The sequence below is a fragment of the Chionomys nivalis genome, chromosome 5 (assembly GCF_950005125.1).
Source record: "Chionomys nivalis chromosome 5, mChiNiv1.1, whole genome shotgun sequence".
NCBI lineage: Eukaryota > Metazoa > Chordata > Mammalia > Rodentia > Cricetidae > Chionomys > Chionomys nivalis.
In genome coordinates, this window is record NC_080090.1 from 29,017,886 (window position 1) to 29,039,928 (window position 22,043).

At 45.8% G+C, this 22,043-nt stretch overlaps 1 protein-coding gene across 1 annotated transcript in view; it reads right to left on the reverse strand.

Moving 5' to 3' along the window:
- The window catches only part of Arhgef3 (Rho guanine nucleotide exchange factor 3), a 287,187-nt gene that overhangs the window by 231,833 nt on the left and 33,311 nt on the right, over positions 1 to 22,043 (reverse strand). Inside the window, exon 2 of the mRNA XM_057770292.1 lies at positions 4,149 to 4,242. Within this exon, the coding sequence (XP_057626275.1) occupies positions 4,149 to 4,192 (44 nt within the window). The 5' untranslated portion in view covers positions 4,193 to 4,242. The remainder of the gene's footprint in view (positions 1 to 4,148; positions 4,243 to 22,043) is intronic.

Sequence of the window (22,043 nt, forward strand, 5' to 3'; positions counted from 1 at the left end):
TGCACCTGAGTTCCCTCAGAAATTCTGCATGCCTGACACCATTTCCCACTGCACAGCTGAGGAACTGGAGCACAAAGAAATAACTCGATCTGGCCATAGTCACCGTGTGCAGCAGGAAACTTGGCCCCCTGGAGGTTTACCACATGGAAATCTGGGGTTCTTAGGCCCCTAGGGGAGCAGGTGCCATCTAGAAGTGGAAGAAACCAGAAGTGATGGCCCAGCCACAAATACCGTGGGAATGGATTTCTTCCAATAACGCTGTTTGGTTGCAGGACAAAATGTCCAGAGATTTCTGGAGCAGAGCTCTGCTATACAGAGGACTACGCTTGGGAAGACCCTGTCCTCGAAACATGGAGGTGCTTTTCCAGGCCACACTGCGGTCCTACGCTGTGCTGGCTGATGTCAGGTCAACTTGACGCAAGCTAGAGTCATGTGAGAGTTAAATGAGAAAAGGCCAGAAGATTGGGTTGTGGGCAAGCCTGAAGCGCATTCTCTTAACTGGTGATTGACAGGGAAGGGCCCAGCCCATGGCGGGTGGGGCCACCCCTAGGCTAGTGGTTCTGGGTCCTATAAGAAGACAAGTTGAGCAAGTCAATAAACACGGCCTCCACATCAGCTCCGCCTCCAAGTTCTTGCTTTGCTTGACTTGCTGTCCTGACTCCCTTTGATGATGAACAGTCCTGTGGACGTGTAAGCCAAATAAATCCTCTCCTTCCCAAGTTGCTTTGGCCATGGTGTTTCGCCAGAGCTAGAGTAACCCTAACTAAGAAAGGGGATATATACAGCTATGCTCTCCACTAACCAACAAAAAACAGAGGCTTTCCACTGGGCCATACTCATCATGTATGCGAATGCCCCCTCACACGCCCCCCTCCCAACTCTCAGTTCTCTGAAAAAGCCTCTCGTACCTACCTCGTGCTTCTAATACACTTAGTAATGTACAATAAATGCCCATGGAATGACTCAACAATTCATCGGTTCCCCTCAAGGGACTCTCAGATAATAAACTCTTGATAATAATAACAAGAGGGACCAGGCTCCTGGGATCAACCAGTTCCACAAGAGGTAGTTGTGATGCTGTGGCAAGAGCCACAGTCAGCCAGACCCCAGGGGCCTGAGACCAACACATGCTTCTACGGCTTGAACTCCTACAGCCTGGACAATTATTTCCTCACTCTTAGACTGTTTGCTTAAACTGCAACAAGGAATGAGATATGATAAATCTAAAGCCTCTTCCCATGCTGAGTATTTTTTTTAACTATGACGGGGAGGGGTGTGTATCTGAGTGCAGGTGCCTGTGAAGGCCAAAGAAGGTGTCAGATCCTCTAGAACAAGAGGGACAGGTCACCGTGAGTCAACATTGGTGCTAGGAACTGGACTTGGGTCTTCTGCAAGCAGTGCGTGTTCATAACCATTAAGCCAGCTATCCAGCCCCTCAAATTTTATGTCTTTGAAATATGTAGGAAAGGGGAGCTTAGGGCGACAGCTGAAATTGCATTCTGCGTGTGTTTCTTTCATTTATATATTTGCCTATTTGTTTCTGTGGTATGGGATGGAACCTAGGCCTTCAAACATGCTAGGCAAGGCTGTACTGCTAAGATACATCCTCGGCCCTGTCTGGATCCTCTTAATCTTTGAACAGGCTCTAAAATGAAACATTTCAAGACAGAGTGTTGGGTTAGGTTTACCGAGGACAAGCCAAACACTTCCTTCCCTCTGCACCCAGGAGAAACTTTTCTCCTAACACCATATATTCACTTCCCACAGCAAGGACGTTCAGCTTGGGAAATCCTTCCACGAGAGTATCTGGGTGAGTGTAAGTGAGCCTCTGATCACAAAAGGACCCAGAGCAGAGGTGCTGGGGGTACACCAAAGCCCTGGGCCATGTGCTGGAGTGAGACAACCCTACTCACTCCGAGAATAGTCGCAGATACAGAGCGGCAACTGCAAACAGGGCAGGCTGACTCCAACGTCACATCCCACAGGGGAGCTCAGCACTGAGCCAGTGCGGTTCACGGACTATCTAATGAGAGCGCTGGCTAAGAGCTGAGTTTCCACGAGGAGACCAAATAGTTATGATTTTTCTTTTTATTCCTCAGATTGCTTTTAAGTAAAGTCTCTTCTGTCACCTACGACTACAAAATAGGGGAACAACACTACTCCTTCCTTCTAGAACCCTGTGAGAACTCAAGCAGAGGAGTAGAAAACCGGTACACAGAGAGAGCTGACACTCAGCAAACGCTCAGCCTGCCGCCAGTGACGGCTCTAGATAAGCCCACCTCAAGTCAGAAATCTAACCCTGGGCTTCAGAATCCTTCAGCGAGACAAAGGAGAGGCTGTGCTTCTGTACTGGACCGACCCCTGGAACAGCAGCCTAGAGGCTTTGCAGAAGAGAAAGTAAAGTTTCATCTTCACCTGGGAAGATCCAAGACTGCCCAGGTATGCTGGGGGCCTGGGTCTCAGGAGAGGTTGCTGCTCCCTGTGAGGGCAGAAGCTTATGGGTATCAGTGGGAGATGAAACCAAGCAACAGTCCCAAGAAGATGAACCTTCCCAGAGGAAAGAAGAGAAGAAATTACAGCCCCAGAGAGGTATGCTGTTCACCTTGCTGACTGCAAAAATTCAAGGACAGATCTGAGGTTTGCAGGGGGTAGGCAGACAGGAAACCTGGTACCCAGTTGATAAGCCAAACTGTGTTCCCTAGAGAGTGATCCCATCATTTTTATTAGACTCTTAAGTGTGTATGCAGGATGATTCAGCAACTCTTCTCCTTAGTAACCACCACAGAGAACCATTAGCTTGTGTGCCCAAAGGAAGACAGCCTAGCACACATCCCAACAAAACTCAGGGCCAGTCTAAGCGCCATGAGCCGGCTCAGCAATCGGTGAGATGGAGGCCCTCACACTTGCTGTGATGTGAAAATGGAGCGTTACATAGGCTGCTGCCTCAAAAACATCACAGGATGCATCATTAAATGTTTTAAAGGGTTAGAAAACAGACCGGACAGCACAACATGCATTTTTAAAAGAAGAAACAAGCAACTGAGGAAATGGATTCATGGGTTAAACAGTTTGGCACCCAAATGTGAGGACCTGAGCTTGGATTCCCCAGAACCCACATACATGCCAAGTAGGCATGGCAACGCACTTATAATCTCTACACATGGGAGGCTGAAACAGGATTCCCTGGAGCAAGCTGGGGACTTGCTTGAGACTAGGTGAACCTGCAAGGTCTGGATTCAAATGTGAGACCGTGTCTCAATAGATAAGGCAGAGAGGGATCAAGGGAGACACCTGACTTCAACCTCTGGCCTCCACATGTGCTTGTATATACACACACCACCACCACCACCACCACCACCATCATCACCATCACCACCACCACCACCAATACCACCACCACCATTACCACCATCACCACCACCACCACCACCACCAATACCACCACCACCATTACCACCATCACCACCACCACCACTACCACCACCACCACCAACAACAACAACAAAGGAGAAGAAATGAAAGAATGACTTCCTTCTATATATCTCGATAGCCAGAGAAAATTCTGGAAGGAAAATGGACATATTACACAAAGCATAAACAAACTGCATAGATAATAGGGAAGAACAGGAATGAATTCAGGACTCAGAATTAAATGTTTTTTTAATTGATAAAATTAAAAACTTATTCTTTAAAAAAAGAGGAAGTGAAAGAGGGCGGACGAAATGGCATGAAAGAGCTCGGGTCCATCCCTGCTGGCTCTTGAGAGACCAGCCACTCACAAGCACCGTGTTCTGAGTGGTGGCACTGTGTTTGGGGATGAACACTCCAGCATAGAACTGAGACACCGAATTTTATGCCACATCATTTCTGTGATCCCAGCTCTTCTGGGACTTAGAAATATTTCTTTGTATTTAGCAATGGCTTCTCTCCTCTGGTGGAACAAGCTGAACACGGGAAAGGAGATGTGTTCCTGGAGGGCAGAGGATCAAAAACCCAGAGCCTGACGCATGCTAGGAAGACACTGTACCACCAAGCTTCTCACCTCGCCCCATGCAACCTCTAATCCTTCAGGGTTTCTACCAACCATACAGGCATGAAGGAATTTGACGCATTGAACCATTGCATGACATTTTTTCCTTAATTGTTACCTTTCCTTGTTTTCTTCCATCCCTCTATAAATGCACTGATTCATAACTGGGAAATTCTCTGCAGACTCAGCGTGCCAGACCTAGATCTTCTTTCCTAAAAGACAAAATGACCAAAGGAATGATTAGAACAAAGCACAATGACACAAATGTGTAAAAAACCCATAATGAAGCCAGCTAGTGATGGTGCACACCTTTAATCCCAGCACTCTGGAGGCTGAGGCAGGTAGATCTCTGCGTTTGAGGCCAGCCTGGTCTGCAGAGCGAGTTCCAGGATAGCCAGGGTTATAGAGAAACCCTGACTCGAAAATAAAACAGAACAACAACAACAAAAAGAAAAAATAAAGCAAAGCAAAACAAAAAATCCATTCATTCTCTCTCTCTCTCACACACACACACTTAAATAATGAATGAAATAAGTAAAATGGCCATTACACATACAAATGGTGTGTTTCAGTAAAAACACACCAAGAGGCCACATTAGAATATACCAAAGGCTACCCAGCATCCCTCACATCCATCCGCCTTTTTTCCACAATCCCAAGTTGAGCATCCCTAAATCAAAACATCCAAACTCTAAAATGTTCCAAAATCTGAGATTTTCTGAGCCCCCAACAAGATCCCACAAGTAAAAAATCCTAGACCAGAAAACATTACCTTATTCACAAAATTTGTTTAAAATATTGCATATAGCTAATAGGGTGCTATGTGCATATGGTATATATGAAAGTTAAATACTGTGTTTAGACTTGAGTCCCTTCTCCAAAATATCTCATTATAGATATGCAGATAGTTCTCAGTTTGAAAAAAAATTAAAACATCCCAGTTTCCAACAAGGGATAATGTATCCTAGCTCTCAGGTATCCTTGGAGTATCTTCTATTTTGGTTTTTCAAGGCAGAGTTTCTCTATGTATCCCTGGTTGTCCTGGAACTCACTCTGTAGACCGGGCTGACCTTGAACTCACAGAGATCCGCCTGCCTCTGCCACCCCTCTGTACTAGGATTAAAGGTGTGTGTCACTACCACCCCGGCTCTTGCAGTATCTTCTATGAGACTCTTGAGCAGGGCACCAGGCATAGGAGGAGAAGCATAAATGACAGCTAAAGTTATCACAAAATGACTCCTGAGAATGGCAAAGGTCCCCTAAATGCACATGATGCTCACACCAAAGATCCAAGTTGAAGTCCTCAGCTGTAACAGAGGCTAGCAGGAGACAAAGGAAGAGCCAAAGAAAAGCTAAAGAGAATCAATCCAAGGTGCTTCATAGGGTCCCTCCTCGTCTTCACTGTAGGAGCATCTTCCCCATAGGGAGCACAAGCCACACTCTTAGGTTCCTGGTTCAGCTGTGGCTGCTGCATTCCTCACCAAAAAGAAGGCTGTGGTTAACATCACAGGACAGATTCCCTTCATAGGCATGCCTCCAAACACCACTGCTACTTTGTTTGGTGTTACACACACACACACACACACACACAACAGTTTCTACTCTAGAAAGCTATTCTTAGGGAGAATGTGTTGACTTCCAACTCAGTGCCTCCTAGACAAGGGTTGAGGGTGATTCTAGTCACCCATGGTTGATTAAACCAACCACCACTGTCCCAACCATCATGACCACTGAGTATTAAAGACCTGCTTGGCAGCATCTCTGACCTATCATTCCCCATCTGCTCCACATGGGCCTGGCGTTCTCCCAGGCTAAAGCACTATCTGCTTAACTCTGATCCAGGGGAGAAGGACCAGATTCCTGGGATGCCTGACCCCACCCAGAGAAAATGGATAGAGCCAGTGTTAGGGAGATTCTCCAGCCCCTGCCTCCAATGCTGTTCTTTCATTTAATTTGCAGAGATCAAGCTATGAGCTATTTTTAGCATCTGGGTCCCTGTCTAGGGCCACTGATCTGGCTTCCATCAGAGCTAACTTCATCAGCTGCCGCGTGTACATTCTGGGAGTGGGGGTGGATGTCCTGGGGGTGGGGGTGGGGCAGGAATAAGGAGTGCATAAAAATGCAGATCCTAGAAAAGGAGAGGGAAAAGAAGTGGGCTTGAGTAGAGAGTTCTGGGGGTGCCTTAGCAATGCAGTTGTAAAGCAGGGGGGAAGTATCAACGGCCCATATCTCGGACACTCTGTGGCTAGGATTGCCTCAGCCCAGCTCACTCCAGCCTGGAAGCCAAGATGGCTCAGTCCCAACCTCTTCTGCATGCAGCATAAGCAGTTACTGCAGCATGGAAGCCCATCTCTCCTCCCAGTGAGCAGAAAACAGAACTCTCTTCACACTCACCGCCCTCAAGGACCTGTGGGAGGGCACCTGGGAGGAGAGGCTGGCTTGACCCAGCATTATAGCGGTATATTATTCGTGTTTTAATAAATAAAGCTTGTCTGAAGGTCAGTGCAAAGCAGCCACACTAGCCAGTCGTACAGTCCAGGCAGTGGTGGCACACACCTTTAATCCCAGCAGCCACACTAGTCAGCCACAGAGGCCAGGGGCTGGTGTTGCAGGCCTTTAATCCCAGCACTAGAGAGGAATATAAGGCAGGATGAGACAGGAACTCGCTCTCTTTCAATCTGAAGAGTTCAAAGAGGTAAGAGCTGTCTAGTGGCTTGGCTAATTTTGCTTTTCTGATCTTCAAGTTGAACCCTAATATCTGTCTCTCGGTTTTTATGATTCGTGATGCAATTGGTGGCCAACATCTGGGGTACGAATTCACAAACAAGCTGTTTTAGCCACTGGCACAGGCCAGAGCTACACATGGGGTTCCCACTAGAGATGCACATGGGGCTCCAGGCCTACTTGGCTAGGCTTTCTTTTCTTTTTTCCCCAAGCCTCTGAGGGAGTTTGTGATTTTCCTGTTAGAGCCTCTCTAAAACACTCTCCAGCTGCCTCCCAAACTCCATAAGCCCCTGAGCCCGAAACCACAGCACTCATCTGCACTAACCAGCTGGTTCTGCCTTTAGGCAGTTACCTCCCCCCCAAAAATCATCTTTTTTAGCTTTCTCCTAACAATCCCATCAATCCTGTGCACTTTTCAGACTGTGCTCTCTCTCTCTCTCTCTCTCTCTCTCTCTCTCTCTCTCTCTCTCTCTCTCTCTGCACTATAGGTTGTGGGCTCTCCCTGAATACCCTTCTCAGGCAGCTGGCAAACCAGGTGGCTACCATGAAATCCAGTATGGCTTTTACTGTTCTACGCAACAGCAATAAGCCTTATATCTTCATCAACCTTCTCAGATTTGATAAGACAATTGGAAATCCTTAAAGGAAGGAATGAGTTAAAAGAGTTTTCCCACATTAAAAAATGGGGAACTATAGGCTGTAACTGCACAGAGCAAACCGAGAGGTGAGTGATCAGCCAGACAGCTGGGCACCTCACTCTCTAGACCCTCAGTACTGGGGCAAAACCCCAGGCCCCTCCCCCACCTCCAACACCCCACCCCATCAATCAGACCCTTTAAGCTACAAGGCCCACTCTACCCACAAACACACCCATCCCCTGCAACCTCAGAGGAACTCTGAAGCACAGGCTGCAACTGCGCAGAGCAAACTAAGAGAGTGAGTGGTCTAAGAGAGACCTCAGTGGCTCCTTAGGACACAGACAGCAACTGCACAGAGTAGACTAAGAGCAGCTCCCTAACACACTGACAGCAACTGCAAGGACTGGACCAAGAGGCAGACACTGCCAGCACCAACTGGAGGAAGAGGAGGAAAGGTGCCAATGCAAGAATTCATATAACAACCTAAAAAGTAACATGTTAACACCAGAACCCAGTGGTCATACAACAGGAAGACTTGATAATCCTAACCCAGAAGAAGCAGAAGAAAACTATCTTAAATATAACTTTATGAAAATGATAGAGACCCTTAAAGACAGAATGAAAAATTCCCTTAAAGAAATGGAGGAAAAGACAAACGAAAAATTGGATGTAATCAATAAATCTCTTTTAAAAACTCAAGAAAAAGCAGTCAAACAAGTGAAGGAAGCAATTCAAGACTTGAAAACTGAAATAGAGGAAATAAATAAAACACAAACTGGGAGAATTCTGGAAAGGGAAAATCTGGGTAAACGAACAGGAACTACTTACTGATTCAAGCATAACCATCAGAATACAAGAAATGGAAGAGAGAATCTCAAATGTTGAAGATAGTATAGAGGAAATAGATTCATTGGTCAAAGAAAGTGATAAATTCGACAAATTCTTAACAAAACATCCAGGGATTCTGGGACACCAGAAAAGACCAAAAGAATAAGAGGGATACAAGAAGAAGAAAAACTCAAAGGCACAGAAAACATATTCAACAAAACATAGTGGAAAATTTTCCCAACCTAAAGAAGGATATGCCTAGGAGGGTACAGGAAGCAAGTCCCCTCACCATATAATCACAACACAAAACATACAGAATAAAGAAAGAATATTAAGAGCTGTCAAGTTACATATAAAGGCAGACCTATCAGAATGACACCCAACTTCTCAATGGAAACCATGAAATCCAGAAGATCCTGGACAGATGTGCTGCAGACTCTAAGAGACCATGGATGGAAGCCCAGACCACTATAACCAGCAAAGTTTTCAATTACCATCAATGGAGAAAACAAGATATTCCATGAAAAACCAAATTTAAACAATACCTATTCACAGTCTTACATAAACTACTAGAAGGAAAACTTCAACCCAAGGGAGCTACCTGCACCCAAAAAACCCCACAGGCATCAGACAACCTCACACCAGTAAACCCCAAAGAAGTGAAACATACAGACACTACCACCAAAAAATAACAGGAATTAACAATCACTGGTCATTAATATCTCTTATTATCAACAAACTCAATTCACCTATCAAAAGACACAGGCTAACAGAATGTTACAACATTTTTTAAAAATATTTATTTATTTATTATGTATACAATATTCTGTCTACATGTATGCCTGAAGGCCAGAAGAGGGCACCAGATCTCATTATAGATGGTTGTGAGTCATCATGTGGTTGCTGGGAATTGAACTCAGGCCCTTTGAAAGAGCAGGCAATGCTCTTAACCTCTGAGCCATCTCTCCAGCCCCTGTTACAACATTTTTTAAACAAATACAAAAGCAGGTTCCATCCTTCTGCTGTATAAAGAAAAATACCTCAACCTCAAAGACAGATATTACCTTAGAGTAAAGGACTGAGAAAAGATTTTCCAGTCAAACAGACTCAATAAACAAGCAAGTGTAGCTATCCTAATATCTAACAAAATAGACTTCAAACTAAAATCAATCAGAAGAGAAAGAGAAGGACACTTCATACTCATCACAGGAAAAAAATCAATCAAGATGAAGTCTCAGTCCTGAACATTTATGCCCCAAATACAAGAGCACCCACATATGTAAAAGAAATATTACTAAAGCTTAAATTGCACATCAAACCCCATACAGTAATAGTAGGAGACTTCAACACCCCACTCTCCCCAATGGATAGATCAACCAGACAGAAACTTAACAGAGAAATAAAGAAACTAACAGATGTCATGACTCAAATAGACTTAACAGACATCTATAGAACATTACACCCAAACACAAAAGAATATACCTTCTTCTCAGCACCTCATGGAATCTTCTCTAAAATTGACCACATTCTCAGTAACAAAGCAAATTTCAACAGATACAAAAAAAATTGGAATAACCTTCTGTATCTTATCAGAACACCATCATTTAATGTTAGAATTCAATAACACAGTAAGTGCAAACTCATAGAAACCTACAAACTCATGGAAATTGAGCAGTGCTCAATTAAATCAACCCTGGGTCAAGGAAGAAATAAAGAAAGAAATTAAAGACTTCATAGACTTCAATGAAAATGAAAGCACAACCTACCCAAATGTATGGGACACTGTTGATCTAGTTATTGGCTATATATTGTACATAGTTGTACTTACTGTATGTAGTTTTCTTATATTAATTACAGCCTTCCTTTTTTATTTTAGACAAAAAAGGGGAAATATAGTGGCATATTGTGTTTTAATAAATAAAGCTCACCTAAAGAACACAACACAAAACAGCCACATTAGTCAGCCATACAGGACAGGCAGTGGTTGCACACACCTTTAATTCCAGCAGCCACAATAGTTAACCATGGATGTCAGGTGGTGATGGTATATGTCTTTAATCCCAGCACTAGAGAGAAATATAAGGCAGGATGAGACAGAAACTCCTTCTCTTTCAGTCTGAAGATTTCAAAGATGTAAGAGCTCTCTAGTGGCTTTTCTGATCTTCAGATTGAACCCTAGTATCTGTCTCTGGATTTTTATTATTCAGGCTGCACAGCATTGCAGAAGTGCTCTGTTTCTTTGAGGGTCTCATGTAACCTAAGCTGGTTTCCAACTTATTGTGTTAGGTCATATATCTATGAACTTCTGAACCTCTGGTCCTCAATTCCCAAGTGTTCTAGTGTATTACAGGTATACACACCAGCAAGTCATCTGGAAGCCATCACATGCCAGCTTGTACCTAAGAGTAGGCAACAACTTCTACCACTTGTAGAAGTGCAACAATTTCTAGCACTGAGGGCTATCAAAAAATTCTCACACCAGCCCCAGAATGGGGCACCGTTACTGCCTCACCTTAGGAATCAGAAAACAGGGAGCTAGGAATGTTGGAATGCTGTTTGATGGTAGAGGATATACTTAGTACCCATGAGATGAGCACTCCTGTTCCCCACCCCCCCCAAAAATAAGAAATTGGTCATAAAGAAGATCTAGAAATGGTCACCCAGACTACAAATAATAAATTAAAAGTAATGAGAAGGCATATGACCTTGGGAGTCTGCAATCCTCACCACTGTATATGTGTTACATAGCTTGATCATAAATGGATGGATGGATGGATGGATGAACACTGAGCCCAGGATTACCAACTCCTATAAAAGAAACTTATCCCATATGTCACTTCATGCCATTGTTTGTAGTGAACTCAGCCACCACTGCCTGACTTTGCCCATTGAAGATCTTAGGTCTCCCAGGCACCCACGCACAGCTCCCAAGGGAGCCAGGATCACAGACATTTACAGAGGACACATACAGAGCTCCATGGTGCCGAGACCTGCTCCTGGACACGGCATCCAGATGATGGCAGTTTTCATATTGGCCAGCTGAGTACACAGCCTGGGCTTTCCCCCACCGCTCGCCTTGGTCAATGAGATCCATACAAAGGTGACTGAGATCAGGATTGCTCAAACTCTTCATATCGACAGTTCTATGAGTTCATCATCAATCAATCAGCCAGTTCAGCCACTTCCTTGGAAGAGGAAGTCTCATTCCCTGGGTAGAGACTGGCATGACCACACCCTCATTCCTCTCCTCAGCTGGCAGCAATGAGAACTTACTGGCATTTTCCGAACACCAGCCTCCTGTACACATGGCACCATTGTGTCCACTGGCTATGGAGTCCTTCTGTCTTGTCATTTAAAAATGTTTACCCCCAGATGTCACAGAGTGCTGGGGAGAAGGTAAAGCAACTCCTATTCTTGCTCTGGGAGCATCTTGGGTGACTGTGGTAATTTCTAGTCACTGTGTGAGGTGTGTTCCAGAATGTTCTCAGTAGTACTAATTTTCCATCCCTGTTGCAACACAATCTAAACAGCAAATGCATCCTTGAACATGGGTCAGAAGGACTGCACCCCTTCCAGAAGCACTAGAGGGGATGTCTTTCTCTTGCACCTCCTGGCTTCCAGAGGCTGCTCTGTCCCCTCAGCTAGTCTTTCTCCATGCCTAGAGCCAACAGTGGAGTGTCTTCAGATTCCACTGCTCCCTCAGCTCTAATCATCACATCTCAACCTGGACACTGCCTCTCCAAGACTGGAATAAGTCAGGACAATTTGTCCCATAGAGAGACTCTTACTCAAAATCTACAAAGTCCCTCTTGCCAGCTAAGGTTTCACAGTCTCAAGTATTACAAGTGAGTGGGATCTGTCAGGAGCATTTCTTAGAGCAGCGTTTCTCAACCTTGATGTGGAATAATTTGCATTGGTATATACTTTAAGGTCAATTTTGTTATATGTATATGTATTTCTGATCTTGATTAAGGTATTGTGATTGTGTAGTTCATTTTTAAAATGTAATGTATAATTAGGAAATATAGGTTGTTGATGGATAATAATAAATAATAGTCAAACTTGTATTCATGTTAGTGAGACTTTCTAGATGTGCATAGATATATTTCAGATAGGCATTCTTCACATCTTTCAAAGACTACAGAATATGACATTTAATGTTTTAATAACTTAGGGCTTTTCATGACAATGGGACACATCTGCTCCTGGCAGCACCAATCTACTTCAAGAGGAGGATGGGCATCGAAGAGGCTCCTTAAGGAGTTGGTTAGCCATTTGGGCAAGAAACTGCTCTTGCCTGGACTGTTGTTACATAAACTGGACACAAAGAACCCGCAGAGAGAGGACTGCTGAACTTGCCTAAAGGTGAGATGGTCTTTTGGGGTTCCTGATCTATGAAAGAGTCTATGAGACATTCTACAGGACACAGCAAAAGATGACTAAACTGTCTTTGAAATTTCCTGCTTCATGGAAAAGTCTGCTGGATACTATGGGCCTGAAGGCCAAAGATGGATGCCCCAATGGTACAAAAGAATTTTGGGTGACTGTCTGTTGTGTTGAGCGGCGGGCTGCCTCCCACCACCACAGCTCCCACATTGGCTAGCTTATGCCCCGAAATAATTACACGGAAACTGTATTCTTTTAAACATTGCTTGGCCCATTAGCTCCAGCCTCTTATTGGCTAACTCTTACATATTGATCTAACCCATTTCTAATATTCTGTGTAGCACCACGAGCTGGCTTACCAGGAAAGATCTTAACCTGCATCTGTCTGGAGTGGGAGAATCATGGCGATTGCCGACTTGGCTTTCTTTCTCCCAGAATTCTGTTCTGTTTACTCTGCCTATCTAAATTCTACCCTATCAGAGGCCAAGCAGTTTCTTTATTACTTAACCAATGAAACAACAGATAGAAAGATGACCCTCCTCCATCAACTGTCCAGGCAGCAAGATGTCTATGTCATTTCTAGAGTTTAAAGTTACTTATTTCTTGTTTACTTAGGTAATATTATATCCTTCTGGAGTCTTTGATGGAGTTAAAAAATGGTTAGTTATAATTATAGTTTCCCTTAGTTATGATAAAGGATAAATAGATATAAATATTATAACTGTAATTCTTACTTTATAACTGTTTTGTTATATGTAATTTTACTATGTTAAAGTTAAACCCTTCTTTTTTGTTTAAACAGAAAAAGAGGAAATGACGTGGGAGTGTCATCTATGTGTTGATTTCATTGGTTAAATAAAGAGACTACCTTGGCCCTTTAATAGGACAGAAAATTAGGTAGGCAGAGTAGATAGAACAGAATGCTGGGAAAAAGAAGCCAAGTCAGGCAGTCGCCATGATTCTCCCACTCCAGACAGAGGCAGGTTAAGATTTTTCCTGGTAAGCCACCTTGTGGTGTTACACAGATTATTAGAAATGGGTTAATCGAGATGTGAGAATTAGCCAATAAGAGGCTGGAACTAATGGGCCAGGCAGTGTTTAAAAGAATACAGTTTCTGTGTAATTATTTTGGGTAAAGCTAGCCATGCGGAGCCGGGTGGTGGGCCCTCCCGCTCATCACTACACAACCTTCCTAATGCTGCAACCATTTAATGCAGTTCCTCATGTTGCGGTGATCTCCAACCACGAAATTATTTTTGTTGCTATTTCATAACTATAATTTTGCCACTGTTATAAATCATAATATAAATATCTGTTATGCAGGGGGCCTTAGGTGATCCCTGTGAAAGGGTCATTTGACCCCCAAAGGGGTCATGATCCACAGGTTAAGATTGCTGTTTTAGAGGGTCTTATATAACCTACCACAGGCCCCAACCTGTACACCACACGAAGATTCATCCAGAAGCGAATGAGTGCTGTGTAACAACACGAGCCAACGACACCTGTACAGCCATTTTCAGGAAGGCAGAGATGGTTACAACTATCCCAACCTCTATGCCATCAGATCGGGGTCAGGGGAGTAGACAATATCTGGAAGGGGGCACAGGATGGCTTTGGGAACTTCTGGCAAACATATGTTCCTTGTTCTTTTTGTGTATTTTTGGTTTTGGATTTTTGAGAAAGGGTCTCGCTCTGTAGCCTACACTGGACGGAACTCATTATACAACCCAGATTGAGTTTGGACTCACAGCAATTCTCCTGCCCCGCACTCTCAAGCTCTTTGCTACACTTAGCCCTTGAGAGGCTAGAGCATCAGGACTATGAGTTCTTGGCCAGTCTGGCCTGTGGCTAATAAGACCTTGTCTTCAAAAGGGCAGGAAAGGGAAAGGGAAGAAAAAAAACTCCATGCAATCTGTTTCTAGAGCCCAATGGACTCATAAATACACAGTAACAAATCAAGACTGTTATTCAAGTAGTATCTCTTCATTTTCACGTCTCGGAAAGGGACCACACCCTCCAGAGAGACTTGCAAAGTTCCTAGGTCCTCTGCTATGCACGCTATAAAGACTTATCAACGACCAACAGTCAGGGCTTGTCCTCCAGGCTTTTATCGGAGAGTGGGGAGAGGACTGGACACATCTCTCCCTGTTGTCTACTCGCCTTAGGCCTAGAGCCAAAGTCGGAGATAAAGGCCAATTGAACAGTCTGGCCTGGACCACAAGGTCCCAAGCCACCTGGCCAGATGACCTCACCTCTCCAACAGCCAAGAAGGATGACCCAGGGCCCTTGGCTATAAGCAAGGTCACACCCCTCAAGGACAACTATGGACACTAAACTGAAGCAGAAAAAACATTATACCCATGGCTGTCCATCAGTCAGCACACTGGCCAGCAATGCTGGTGACAGGCTTAAACCTAAGTGTTCTCATCCATCAAGACCTCACAGACAGTAACCAAATACAACCCTGGGCCACAGGGACCCAGCAGTGCAACTGTAGCAACATGGTACTCTGTCTACTGGCCATCTCTACGGGATGCGATGACCCACATCATGCAGAGGAAGACCTAAAGCACCGCCTGCTGCTTTGGTGCACTGGAGCCAACACATGCTAGCCATGGTGGGAATTTAAGCCACAGGAATCAGAATGCTCTACAAACCATGGCTTCCCTTTTTTCCATTTGTCCCCAAAAGTTAGCTATTGAACAATCCCAAACACACACTGTGTGTATGCCAATATAATGTTTAAGGTTTAGAAGAAACAAATCCTTGGGACTGGGGACATAGCTCAATGAGAGAGCACTGCCGTGCCGTGAGTGCAATGCCCAGAACTGGAGGGGAGACAGACAATGCCAAAGCTATTTTCATTTTTTAAAAAGGTTTTGCATGTTTATAAATATGTGGTGTGCATGCATGTTTTTGTGTGTACATGTACGTGCTTGCATGCATACATATGTGTTTATAAGTGTGTGGTGCTAAGAGGTTGATGTTGGATGTCTTCCTTGATTGTTTCCACATTATATATTAAGACAAGAGCTCAGCTGGGCGGTGGTGGTGCATGCCTTTAATCCCAGCACTCTGGAGGCAGAGGCAGGCAGCTCTTTGTGAGTTCGAGACCAGCCTGGTCTACAGAGCAAGTTTCAGGAAACTAGGGCTACACAAAGAAACCCTATCTCAAAAAACAAACAAAATTAACCAGGCAGGACCTCTCACATAAACCTAGAGTTAGCAGATTCGGTTAGTCCAGCCCGTTTGTTCTAGGAATCCTGTCTCCGTCTCTATCTCCCTAGTGCTGGGACAACATGCAGACTGTAACACCCACCCAGAATTTACATGGGTGCCAGGGATCCAAACTCTGACCCTCACACTTGGGAGGACAGCACTTTGCCTACGGAAACATCCCCATGACCTCAAAGTTTTTGCTTTTTGTTTGTTTGTTTGTTTTGTTTTTTGAGACAGGGTTTCCTTATATAAGGAAATCCTGGTCTTCCAACTCACTCTGTAGAACAGGCTAGCCTCAAACTCACAGAGATCTGCCCACCTCTGTCTCCTGAGTGCTGGGATTAAAGGGATGCAACACCATGTCTAGCTACCTGCAGCCATTTTAAATAGTTGCTTCCAAGATGGAATACAGGACATGGGACTGGCTGGACGTGAAAGCAGGCCTCAGTATTACTAATGATTTTTAGCATCTTTAAAATTATTTTCCAAGGTTTTGTTTTGTTTTTAAAAGCATTAACCAGTTTGGTGTGGTAGCATATACCAGTGATTGGCAAGTAGAGGCAGGAGGATTAGAAACTCAAAGTCAACCTGAGCTACACAGTGAGACCTGGCCAAAAGAAAGAGAGGGAGAGAGACAGAGACAGAGAGAGACAGAGAAAAGAAAGAAAAAGAAAGACCAAAGAGGATATAGGTCTTGCTTGGTATGTACAAGGGCCCAAGTTCCATCCTCAGCCCCAGGAGAGGAGGCACTGAGCATCCCAGCACAGCATGACACAGCAGTTATGAAGGGATCTACTGGAACAGGTGAAGAAGGCCTCCATCACAGATGGCTCCTCAGAGAGGTGCTGTGTGTGCAATCTGCCTGGAAGGCGGACAAGCTGGGGCCACTCTGGAGCAGAGGATCAACTCCACCACTCATAGGCACCATGGGCTCCCAGAGTGTGCTTGTAGAGCGGGTGGTACCTTCCTCACACTCCTGCCACACTCTTCCTCACCTTAATCCCACCACTGTGACCCTCCCCTGCACCCTAACTAAGCATGCCTCGATGAGTGCAAAGCTTAGTGAAGAGATGGGAAATAGCCAAGAACTCTTCCCTCTCACAGAGGACACCACGCGCCTGCTACAGCTGGAGACACAAGGCCGCGCTGGTGGAAAGCCAACCGCCCAAGAACCACAGGAGAAAATAAGTAAAAGGTAAAATGTGCGGGACCCCAAGGTCCATAGGTTGCCACCTCCTCGGAGAGAGAACTGCAGATACAAGGGCCGGGGGCACTTATTTCTGCACACAGTGCCAAGATTGCTGCAATGCTGAACCGGATCCAGGGCTATTATCACACATGCTCCAGCAGGTATTTCCGACTTAGCAAGGCACAGAGGCGGAAGGGCAGTCCCAGTCTTCTCCAGGTGTGTGAAGGCTGACTCTTGGGGCCCAGCTTCCATTGCCTGCTTGTTTATGGAGGCCTGGGGTAGAGATCCGGGTCAGTCCTCAAGTGAAAGAAACCAACCCAGATTCCAGGGCAGGAGGGTGTGGAGAGGAGCCAACAGTGATTCACCCCTGCTGGCCTCCAGGCTACCCGTCTTCAGTCTGAAAATCTCATCTCGTACATGATTTACCTGAGAAAGTTCCTGTTCTATAAAATAATCTCATCAGTGCTGGTAAAAGCTCTGCCACTAAACCAGATGCCCTTGAAATTAATCCCTGGGGCCCACGTGGGGGAAGGACAACCAACTCTCACATGCTGTCTTCCCATCTCCACGCGCATGCCATGGAACACATGCACATACACGCGTGTGTGTGCACACACACTAAATAAATAAATAATTTTAAAGATTAGATAATTCGAGGGCTAGAACTGTTGTCCAGTCATAGAATTATTTGTCCTTGGCATGTGCAAGGTCCTCTTGGTTTAATTCTGAGCACCCTGACAAAAAAGGGGAAAAACCAGCATGGTGGCAAACAGCTATAATTCTAGCTGCTTCAGGAGGCTGAGGAAATTTAAGACCAGCCTGAGCAATAACGGTGAGACCCAGCCTGACTCTAAAGTAAGCAAGTAAATAGTTTTAATGTAACACAAAATTTAGGAAAGGTCTTAAATTACACTAAGCCATTGCTGCCTGCCTGATTCTCTTGAGGTCCCTCACGCACGGTTCTTAATGGACATTCAATATATTTTTCTTTTTTTTTTTTTTTTTTTTTTTGGTTTTTCGAGACAGGGTTTCTCTGTGGCTTTGGAACTAGCTCTTGTAGACCAGGCTGGTCTCGAACTCACAGAGATTCACCTGCCTCTGCCTCCCAAGTGCTGGGATTAAAGGCGTGCGCCACCACCGCCCGGCCAATATATTTTTCTTGATGGACAGAAATATGCTGATGACTTATAAATCCATGGGAGACCCAAAGGTGGGAGGAAGTGAGACACTCAAGTAAGTCAAAGTAGGTCTAGGCTTTCCTATCCCAGGCGGACTGTCGTGAGGTGGATATTCCTATGACAGGACCATTTGAGGGAGGGGACCCAGGCCGCCCAGGGGCCGGAATACCACTGTCATTGCTGCCCTCTTCCACACTGCCATTGACCACGGTGCTGGGCTTTCTCCTGTGCCTGGTACCTGCTGAGGCTTCCGATGCTCCATTCTACCAGACCCTCTCAGCAGCACGCATGGCAGGGACTCATCTCCTCACTCACGAGGACACACACGCACAAGGGGCACTGAGCACAGGAAGAACCAATGAACTACTCTGAAAGCCAAGCACACTTGCCCCCGTAACCAACGTCTCAAACAGAAATGGCAAGAATAAAGGAACCAAGCCTCAAAGGCCATGCAAAATGACCCTTAAATGGTCTCATGCTTATTCTTCAGATGAAGCTTTAAAACTAGGTCCTTTAAAACAAGGCAGTTTCCTGACCAAATCCTTCGCCCACCAGGGAATCTACAGAAATGAGCGTCACAGAGCTGACACATCCCAAACGGGAGCCCCGTTTGCCCCATCACCAATCATTATATACAAGGGCAAATGACATGACCTGGGCAGTATCTCTTGAGCTAAACACTACTGCAAAATGCCCCAACAGGTGAGCTCTCCAGAAGCCTTGTCTTGTTGTGCTTTTAGAGACAGGGTTTCTCTGTGTAGCCCTGGCTGTCCTGGAATTTGTTCTGTAGACCAGGCTGGCCTCAAAATCAAAGATCTGCCTGTCCCGGACTCTCAAGTTCTGGGATTAAAAACATGCGCCTCCACTGCCCAGCTTAGAAGCCCATTTATAAACCTGACTCTGTGCATCTATTCCCAGACAGACACTTGGAAACAAATACAAACGTCACTGAATTCTAGGGAGTTCTAGTTAAACAGCATGAACAACCTGGATGTACCCAGGACGGGCACCCCTTGCCTGAGGTCACACAAAAGGTCAATGTGATGTGCACTGTAATCCTCACCTTTCAGAGACAGAAACAGAGCCCGGCCTGTGCACTGATCAAGCTTTGACGACAGTGCAGATGGGGTGGCCAAATCTCCCCAGACCTCCAAGAGTCCACCGGTTCTGACGGCTGAGTACCCCCAGCCTGAGTCTCCTATAAAAGCCTCTGGCTACATCTCAGTTCCACCCTTGTACTCTGAGCCTCAGGAGTCAGCTAAGAAAGACTGGGCTAAGGGAGGAACAATTGCCCCCTTCTATACTGCCAGCCCCATGCTCAAGTTTGCGGGGGAAATCCTATGGAGTCCAAAAGTACCCTGGGAACCCCCGTGGGAAGGTGCCAAGGCAGGTGGCTAGATCTGCAATACCAAATCATCAGCCATCAAAATAAGAAGATTAACAGAAACCAGGCCTAGAGGCTGAGACAGGAGGATTCCAGACCAGCCTGGCTATATTCTGTGTCACATTATCCACAGGAAGGGAAGGGGAAAAGGAAGAAGAAGCAGGGAGGGAAAGGCGGCGGGGGGCGGGGGGGAGGATACTTGAGCCCTATGCTTTGCTAGGGTAGAAGAGTTGTCCCCTCTGGCGTCCCTTCCAAGGGACTGGTAAGGAGAAGGAGACTACAAGTCAAAGCAAACTGGGGGACAGCAAAAGGAAAAGAGAAGGAAAGCAACACAGGCTGTATATTGCATTAGCTGGGGCACAGGGGATGGGGTGCCTAGCTTAAGGAACCTCACTCCCTTTTACCCTTTCCAGAATATACTCTCATTAAGTAGAATAATGGGACTAAATGTCTTCTGTCCATCAAGCTTCTTTAGTTTGCATAAATTAACTACCAGAGTACCATGAGCCCATGCAAGAGAACTCCTAATCCATATTACCAGAATCCTCGGGTGACACGGTTTTATGACAGAGATTACTAAAACATCTGCACTACAATACTTTCATAGTCTAAACTATCAATGGAGACCCTGGGCTCTAAAATTGGACTTCTAGGACACTAATTTTACTTCTGCCACTTAGCAGCTATCACCTTGGAAACGACTTTTCTGGGCTTCAGCTTCTCCACAAATATCAGAAGGCACAGCGGCCCTCGGGCATGCTAGCACACAGCCTGATGGAGGCTCATAGATGAGCAGGTCCCATCTCCTATACACCAGGGAGGAGACCTCTGCTGCACCAAGCAAGGTTAGGGTAGCTGATGAGTTAAAGGTCCCGGGCAACAGACCCAGCAACTTTTCCAAGCTTCAAGGCTGTACGCACAGGAGGGTGGATATAAAAATACCTCGTGAGGGAACGTTACAGACCCACCCAGAAGGCAAGACTGTACAAGTGTGGAGATCTCAGGAGGCGGAAAAGAAGCATCCCAGCCAGCCAGCGAGTAACCCTCCATGGACCTCTGAACACTTCACCTCCTTTCTGCTGTGTTCCTGGAGACAGACCAGGCCTTCAGCTCTTCCCAGAAGCCCTTCCTGCCTCTCCATCCCTGCATTCATTACAAGCCCTCTTGTCTCCCCTGACTCTGGACTCCCAGATCTGGATCAGCTTTGTAAGACACCCTCCAGAATCCTAGCTCCCCAAATATACAATTCACAGAAAGAATAATTGCGGGGGTGGGGGGTAGCTCCATGGAGCCAAATCCAGCATCAAGCCCTGTTGTGCTAATCACCAGTCCATGCCCTGCTCTTTAGGAGACTCAACTAGGAAGTACTTCTCCCACTATGATGGGCTCGCCTCACTTGGCAGATAAGCACAGGAATGCAACACCAAGCCTTCCACAGAAACCACCGAAAATTTGCAGGACCCTTCCATTGGGTTATAGTCATCCCTTTGATGATGTCCTAAGAGGCAATTACAACGACACTTGAGCCCTAAGCGCTATTAAGACAGGAAGAGAAAGACTTAGGGCTGAGGCATGAGAAGAGTTGTCTTTCCAAAAGACTGGCAGGAAGAGGAAGGCCACAAGCTAAAGCTAACTTGGGGATGAGGACACCAAGCTGTGGGAGTGTCAGCTGTGATAAAGATACTTACCCTGTAGTTGTTACTGGAGTTAGGCGAAGAGACACAAGAGATCAGGACAACCCAGGCGTTTTGATTCCTGCCACCACCTAAAAGCCTCGTCTGGTGACCTGGCACCAAGAAAACTGGCTTCACCCAGCATGGTAGGACATGTCAGGGCATGTGTCTTGGGGATAAAGAGCCCTGCTTTTCCATGACAGTCACAGGATGTCAGAGTCGGCGTTCAGAGCCTACACAACAGGGCACAGAGTCACAGGGACATAAGCAGACACACGCTCCACAGCCGCTGGGACCGTTTCAATCAGGCCTGTCTGGGCTTGCGGATCCGCACTTCTTAGTCCTCCCAGGGATGGAGGCAGCTTGCTGAGCTTATCTGTGGGAGACCGAAGGTCACACCACAGTTGGTTCATCCAACCCTGGTTGGGAAGACAACTCCCTGCCCTTCACCAGTGCACAGGTATAAGTGGCTGGGTTCAAGGGGGAACTTCTCAGAAATACAGGTGCTTGGGCCCGACTGCCTAGAATTTGAGTTCTGACAAGAATACCAGAAGCTGATGTCCTAAGAGGCAATTACAGTGTAGAAGCCAGATCTGAAGAAACAAGAGCAGCTTCATGACCTGAGAGAGGGCAAGATTTGTACAGACCTGACACCCACCACATGCGGCTCCTTGCTAGGGTGCTAGGCTAGGCTAGCGCCTTCTCCACTGTGACCGACCGTATAGGAAGTCTGAGCCTGCCAGCCTTCTAGCTCTGCAGAGGCTGACCAGAGTTCTAAAGATACCAATCTTCCC